Genomic DNA, 8,189 nt, shown 5'->3' with positions numbered 1-8,189 from the left:
AACTTACCGAGCGTCACGCAATCGCGCTTTCCCGCGATCATCTTTCACGATTATTTGCACTATTGTCAGGCTGCCTGCACTAGTGTGGAATATTCCTTGTCCGTTTCTTGATCCCAATCGTTCTTAATATAATTTCAAGTCTTCATATAGTCTTCTCACTTTGCGCGCGAGTTGGTTGGTGTGATGTCTGTACAGAGTTTACCAACTTAATAAAAGTAGATATGGTTGAAAATGAGATGTCACTATTGAATATTTAACACGCGTAATATTCGAAAAACAATTAACAGCTTTGCACGTGGTCCGTATATTTCATCTTTTTAACCGAGATGTTTTTATTTTGTTGACAAAAATGCGGAACGAGACCAAAACTGTTCCTTCGACTTAAAATATTCCTTAATGTTTTATGAAAAAAAAGCGTTTTTATCCTTTCAGAGAAAATGTGGTTCCCGCATCTGTAATTCTATGCAGTATGCTATTTTTAGTTATTATTTTATGATATAAACCATTTCCTCTTTTTGTCGGTTGATCTGTCAAAAAATGTATTTAGTCGCATTTTAGCCCATGGAGAGATCTCGAGTAAAGTTTTGTGATATGGATATCGATGAAATACCAGAATTTCTCTTCGCACGTGCAAATAAAAATGACCTCTTGGTAACTTTTCACGAAAGGCTGTTTTTATATTACGAATATCAAGCCCGACTCGGCCTTAAGTTCAGAGGAAAAAATTATTTAGTGTTATTTTTTTTGTGTCAAAATTAAAGCGTCTTGTCCACGAGCTGAGTTAACGCTGGTGCAGGTGTCTTGTGCATTCGGTGTTCTAGAAATATGTTTTAAATTGTATTTGATCTAAACAGGCGATCGTTCTCCTTATAATAAATGGCAAAATAACATTCTTAAACTTTAGTTACAGCAGTTACAGCTGTACGCTCTTTATTCTATCTTATTTTTCATTTCACACTCTTGAGGGCATGGTCCATATGATGGCCATTGACATGTTCTGACAATCTTAAAAGTATAGGTGTGTTAATTTAAGCAATAACTTAAAAGCTGGAACTATCATATTTATGAAGAGTTTATTTTTTCGTACAATGAGACGATATTTTGCTCAGATAGGATAAATAAAACAGCATATTTTTATGATTGGATGAAATTCAAACTTAAGTGGTGTAAACTGCTGCTGCAAAAAGCAACCCTATAGAACAACAGGGCTCTGTGAAGCAAAAAAATTGAAAATTTAAGAACGTTATCCAATTTTCTTACTATACTCCACATTTATGGCTCCTGCTTCCTATGAATGTCACTACTCAGTAACAAAGCGGACGATCCTCTTATCTCAGCTGACTATAACTTAGTTTCCATATATTCTTGTTCAACATCAACCTGCAGGCGGGTGGGATCGTTTCGTAACATTCTTAGTTCTATCTCTGGCGTTCTGGGTGTACCTTTTCGGTTTTGTCTTTCGGTTTTTACCATCTTAATGGCTGGTCTCCTCTTTGTGCAGCAAGAACGTAGCGCTTGCTGAAACTCAGGAATTCTCAATACGTACACAATTGGATTGACAAAAGAGTTAGAATAATTTAGAATGTTCATCACGTAATAAAACTTCCATGGTATTGATATCTTAGTTATATGGATTAATACGTTCAAGATGCTTATGGGAAGCCAACTTAATAAAGCCAGTATGGACACCAGAAGAACGGTTTTTGTTAAGCGTCGGTTTCGCGAAGCTCCATTACGATGCTGTGAGACAACACTCTCGTTTTGAAAATTTCTCCAGATGGCGGTGTTACAGATACATATGGTAATTGTTAGACCCAACACGACAGGTATAAAAACATACAAACTAGCTTCAAATGAACTCGAAACATTTAACAAAGTCATTGATGTAGACAGCAAGACAGCGGAAGACCAAAGTAAGAAAATGATGATTCGGTATGTTCTGGTGGATAATGAACGGTGTTTAAAGGACCAAAATACGGCATAAAATCTCTCACAGGAAATAGAGGCTGCAGATATATACGAGCCTAACAAAAACATGTCATCAAAACTTGCGTAAAATATTTTGTAGACCATGTGTTCAGAGTCATATTTTGCTGTCCAAAGCTGATAATCACCTCCAGCAGCGAAAATATGAAAGGGCAGACTGAAGGCTCCTAACATCAAATCAGCAAACGCCATGTTCATAACTAAAAATAAACTTTTCCTACGAAGTGGTTTGGTAACTGCAAAGAGAACCAGAGTGGGCAAGTTTCCTGCAATGATTAGGACCGAAGATAAAATGAGAGCGCTGCATACTGCGATCCCTTCTGTTTTGGAAGGAAGACTTCCTGTGAATGTAGATGCATTCTCCATGATTTTATTCACTGCCGACGAGTCAATGATTATAAACTTACGACCAAATGAATTACAGTAAACAGTTTTTTTTTTTTTTCTGAATAAAATGCGTTGTTTCAGCGGAGAGGAACCCAACCTTTTGCAACAACACCAAGCAACAACGGCTGACAAGTAATTTGTATTTCGTGGTAATTATATTCAAGAAGTCACGAGGTCCAGGTAGACAAGACACAAGACAGGTTCAACTAATACCGTCAATAAAATGGCTGTTCATCAAAGAACGTAACAGCTGTTCATGTATTTCCTGTTAAGATGGCAAGAGTTGCACAGTTTTACGCTTGTTAAGGTTTCAACAAATTTCTTGTGTGACTCAAAATCTCTACACTAGCAGACTAGGAAGTTATCTTTACTCAATGAGAGACGATCTTCATTAGTGTTACACGAAAGGTGTAATAACACTTCAGTATAATTAGCTCTAGACACATGCTGCTAGATGCACTGTTTAATTTTGCATCAAACAGTCAGCGCACACCGTCGAAGTTAAACTAGTATAACAATTAGAGAGAGAAACACTAAGAAATTATAATGTAGAGTTAAGTTCATTTATGACTCCTATCGTCAAAGCTTGACCATCATACTTTAAAGACAGCCAACACACGCTTGAAATTGTTCGTGACTTCGGCCAAGACAAATTTCTTTTCACCATGGAGATTACATCTCTTTTTACTGTCATTTACCACTCTGTAGCTCAAAAATATTTTTGATCAACGTACTGTCAAAGAACCTAGCTCTGAAACACGACTCCGCTCAGCCAAACTAGTGCTAATAATAGCTTTCAGTTGAAGTTGTCAAATATTGTTCTAATTCTCTGAACTTTCTACCTCCCATGCGTGACTAAGAGAGATTTTCTCCTTACAATATCAACACAATATCAAGAATAGAAGTGATGAGAATAAAGTAAAATATCAATTGAGGATTATTAGTTGATCCAATACCAAACTCTCCAAATTTACATCATAGGAACTGTATGGCTGACAGTGAGGAGAATTACTAATGAGATCATGGGAGTTAAAGAGTTAGGTAGCTGGCGGGATAACTCAGCACGTACTCAAATAGTAAAAGAAGGTGCTATTAGTAATTTGCACTCGTGTTATATCGGAATGCACTCATTTTCAGCCGATCAAAAATGCGTAATTTTCTCATAGACGTTATTTTAAAAGTAAGCAAGTTTCCTGTTATGATTAGGACGGATGCCATCTGCTTTGGAAACTTCTTGCAAATTTGAACTTATTTGATAGATTTCGTTCACTGCCAATGCCTCGAACAAAGTTAACTTGTAACTAAATGGTTTACGGGATGAAACGTTTGATCGTGAAAGAATGTCGTGTTTTAAAGGAGAGGAACTCGATCTTCTGCAACGACACGAAATAACAACAGCTGAAAAGTCATTTATGTGTCATAGTAATTTTAATCAAGGTAGTCATGTTGTCAAGGTAGACAATGCATTTCGAAATAATACCGTGCACGTCGAGCCCTTCATGTCACGATATATGTTTGTTCATCAAACAACGTGACACCTAATTGTGTGTTTTTCTGCAAAGGTTTAGGTTTATTTCTTGCTTAGCTCAAAATTTATTAACAAACTTGACTCGGACGTTATCACCTTTCAATGAACAAAGAATATAAAGAACGCTTTCAGGATAATATGCCCCAGACACATGCTACATAATACACTCTTCAATTTTTAATTTTGCATTTAACATTCATCCTACGCCGTTCAATTTAAATGAGTTTTAGCAAAGAGAAAGAAATGATCCAAATTATTATCTACAGTTAATTGTATTGTTCAGGAAAACCGTATGTTTTCCTTTACTCAAATCATGAAAATATATTCTTTTCGGAGCGAAGAGGCATATATCGTTATCATTTCTTAATGAGAGATAATTTTCTATTTCGGTGATGAACGAATTTAGTTGTGACACATCTAAGATAATTTGCTTTAACTCTCTACTCAGTACGTTAATCCATTTTCAAATTTGCATTAAACATTCATCCTACTGTGATGAAGTTAGCTCAGAGAGGGGAGAAAGAAATCTTTGGCGCCTAAGCATCTGGAAATATCTCACTTGGCTCAAAATGTCTTCGCAAGGCCACTCGGATGTTATTATCTCTCCATGAGATGTAATCTTCATTTAAAATGTATAAATAAACAGTGTAATAACACTTCCAGGTTATTATTTCATCGATATATATATATATATATATATATATATATATATATATATATATATATATATATCGATGAAATACCAGAATTTCTGTTTCGAAAACATGATATCTTTACCACGCGCGGTGAACGTTCCCCTTATCTGCGGATAAAAATGACATCATGGTAACCCGCTTTAGCATAATGGCGGTTTTACTTTTCACGAAGGGCTCTCTTTTATATTACGAACGTCCAGTTTGATTCAACCTTAAATTCAGAGGAAAAATTTATTTCGTGGTAATTTTTTATGTCTAAATTAAAGGGTCTTGTCCAAGGGCTGAGTTAACTGCAGGTGTCTTGTGCATTCGGTGTTCTTCATATATATTTGAAATTGTATTTGATCTAAACGAGCGATAATAAATGGCAAAACAACTTGATTAAACTTTACTTGATTTTAGTTCGGAGGCAGGGAAAGCTGTACGCTCTTTACTTTATCTTATTTTTTATTTCACACTCTTGAGGGCGATGTCCGCAAGATGGACATTGACATGTTCTGACGACCTTAAAAGTATAGGTGTGTGAATTTGAGCTATAACTTAAGAGCTAGAATTATCATATTTATGAAGAGTTTATTTTTTTCGTAAAATGAGACGATATTTTGCCTAGATAGGGGAAATAAAACTGTATATTTTCATCACTGGATGAAATTCAGACTTAACTTGTGTGAACTTCTTCTGCAAAAAGCAACCCTATAGAACAACAACAGGGCTCTGTGAAGTAAAAAATTGAAAATCTAAGAACGTTATCCAATTTTCTTACAATACTCCACATTTATGGCTCCTTCCTCCTATGGATGTCACTACTCAGTAACAACGCGGACGATCCTCTTATCTCTGCAAACTAAAAATTAGTTTTCATATATTATCGTTCAACAATAACTTGCGGGCGAGTGAGATCGTTTCTGAATATTCTTAGTTCTATCTCTGGCGTTTTAAGTGCAGCCGTTCGGTTTCTTCCTTTGAATTTTTACCATCTTAATGGCTGGTCTGCTCTTCGTGCAACACAAACGCAGTGCTTGCTGAAACTCAGGAATTCTGAATACATACACAATCGGATTGACAAAAGAGTTAGAATAATTTAGAATGTTCACCATGTAATAAAACTTCCTCGGTATTGATGTCTTCGTTATATTGATTAATATGTTCAAGATGACTATGGGAAGCCAACATACTAAAGCCAGTATGGAAACCAGAAGTAGGGTCTTTGTTAAACGTCGGTTTCGCGAAGCTCCATTTCGATGCTGTGAAGCAACACTCTCGTGTTGAAAATTTCTCCATATGGCGATATTACCGACACATACGATGACTGTTAGACCCAACACTACGGGGATAAAAACGTACAGAGCTGATTTAAATGAACTCGAAACGTTTAACAAAGTCATTAATGTAGACAGCAAGACAGCGGAAGACCAAAGTAAGAAAATGGCGATGCGGTATGTTCTGGTGGATAATGAACGGTGTTTAAAGGGCCAAAATACGGCATAAAATCTCTCACAAGAAATAGAGGCTGCAGATATATACGAGCCTAACAAAAACGTGTCATCGAAACTTGTGTAAAATATTTTGTAGACCATGTGTTCAGAGTCATATTCTGCTGTCCAAAGCTGATAATCACCTCCAGCAACGAAGATATAAAAGGGCAGAGTGAAGGCTCCTAACATCAAATCAGCAAACGCCATGTTCATAACTAAAAGTAAACTTTTCCTACGAAGTGGTTTGGTAACTGCAAAGAGAACCAGAGTGAGCAAGTTTCCTGCAATGATAAGGACCGAAGATAAAATGAGAGCGCTGCATAGTGCGATCCCTTCTTCCTTGGAGGGCAAACTTCTTGTGAACGCAGACGCATTCTCCATGGTTTTGTTCACTGCCGACGAGTCAATCTTATAAACTTATGACTAAATGAATTACGGTAAACAGTCTTTTTTTTCGGAATAAAAAACGTTGTTTCAGAGGAGAGGAACTTGCTACAACACCAAGCAACAGCAGCTGAAATGTTATTTGCATTTCGGGGTAATTATATTCAAGGAGTCACGTGTTCCAGGTAGACAAGACATTTCAGGTTCAACTAATACTGTCAATAAAATGGCTTTTCATCAAAGAACGTAACAGCTGTTCATGTAATTTCCGGTTGAAGTGGCAAGAATTGTACAGTTTTACACTTGTTAAGGTTTTAACAAATTTCTTATGTGACTCAAAATCTCTACCCTAGCAGACTAGGACGTTGTCCTTTCTCGATGAGAGATAATCTTCATTAGTGATAGACGAAAGGTTTAATAACACTTCAAGATAATTAGCTCTAGACACATGCTACTCTATGCAAAGTTTAATTTTGCATCAAACAATCATCGTACATCTTTGAAATTAAACGAGTCGTAACAATTAAAGAAAGAAATACGAGGAAATTATAACGTACAGTTAAGTACATTTATGACTCCTATCGTCAAAACTTTACCATCATACATTAAAGACAGCCAACACGCACCTAAAATTGTTCGTGACTTTAATTTCCTTGGCCAAGACAAACTTCTTTTCACTATGGATATTACATCTCTTTTTCGTGTCATTTGCCATTCTGTCGCTCAAACATTTTTTTGATCAACATACCGTCAAAGAACCTAGCTCTGAAACACTACTCCGCTCAGCCAAACTAGTGCTAATAAAAGCTTTCAGTTGAAGTTGTCAAATATTCTTCCAATTCCCCTACCGCTTTACCTCCCATGAGTGACTAAGAGAGAATTTCTCCTTACAATATCAATACAATATCAAGCATAGAAGTGATGAGAATAAAGTAAAATATCAATTAGGGGATTATTAGTTGATCCACATGATCCAATACCAAATTCTCCAAATTGACATCATAAGAATTGTATGGCAGATAGTAAGGAGAATTACTGATGAGATCTTGGGAGTTGAAGGGTTAGGTAGCCGGTGGGATTACTCAGCACGTACTCAAATAGTAAAAGAAGGCGCTATTAGTAATTTGCACTCGTGTTACATCGGAATACACTCGTTTTCAGCCGATCAGAAGTGCGTAATTTTCTCATAGACGTTATTTTAAAAGTAAGCAAGTTTACTGTTATGATTAGGACGGATGCCTTCTGCTTTGGAAACTTCTTGCAAATTTGAACTTATTTGTGAGATTTCGTTCACTGCCGATGCCTCGACAAAGTTAACTTGTAACTAAATGGTTTACGGGATAAGACGTTTTTTCGTGAAAGAATGTGGTATTTCAAAGGAGAGGAACTCGATCTTCTGCAACAACACGAAATAACAACAGCTGAAAAGTCATTTATGTGTCATAGTAATTTTACTCAAGGTAGTCATGTTGTCGAGGTAGACAATGCATTTCGAAATAATACCGTGCACGAAGAGCCCTTCATGTCACGATATATGTCTGTTCATCGTACAACGTGACAGCTATTCGTGTGTTTTTCTGCAAAGGTTTAGCGCTTCATAAGGTTTTTAACAAATTTCTTGCTTGGCTCAAAATTTATTAACAAACTGACTCGGACGTTATCATCTTTCAATGAACAAAGAATATAAAGAACGCTTTAATATGCCCCAGACACATACTACAAAATACACTCTTC

At 36.4% G+C, this 8,189-nt stretch overlaps 2 protein-coding genes across 2 annotated transcripts; both read right to left on the bottom strand.

Moving 5' to 3' along the window:
- Nucleotides 1-1,110: 1,110 nt before the first annotated feature.
- On the bottom strand, nt 1,111-3,874 carry LOC149053218 (adenosine receptor A3-like). Its single transcript, XM_089182545.1, has 2 exons — nt 3,854-3,874; nt 1,111-2,388 (listed from the first exon to the last, which is right to left on the bottom strand). Exons 1-2 carry the CDS (start codon nt 3,872-3,874, stop codon nt 1,342-1,344), a joined length of 1,068 nt encoding a protein of 355 aa, XP_089038671.1. The 3' UTR covers nt 1,111-1,341.
- Nucleotides 3,875-5,035: 1,161 nt separating this feature from the next.
- On the bottom strand, nt 5,036-7,170 carry LOC149053217 (beta-1 adrenergic receptor-like). The gene is made up of 2 exons (XM_089182538.1): nt 7,146-7,170; nt 5,036-6,487 (listed from the first exon to the last, which is right to left on the bottom strand). Exons 1-2 carry the CDS (start codon nt 7,168-7,170, stop codon nt 5,532-5,534), a joined length of 981 nt encoding a protein of 326 aa, XP_089038664.1. The 3' UTR covers nt 5,036-5,531.
- Between the last annotated feature and the right edge of the window lie 1,019 nt (nt 7,171-8,189).

Source organism: Pocillopora damicornis, chromosome 1 (assembly GCF_964200805.1).
Source record: "Pocillopora damicornis chromosome 1, jaPocDami1.2, whole genome shotgun sequence".
Classification (NCBI taxonomy): domain Eukaryota; kingdom Metazoa; phylum Cnidaria; class Anthozoa; order Scleractinia; family Pocilloporidae; genus Pocillopora; species Pocillopora damicornis.
This window is presented reverse-complemented; position numbering and strand designations above follow the sequence as displayed.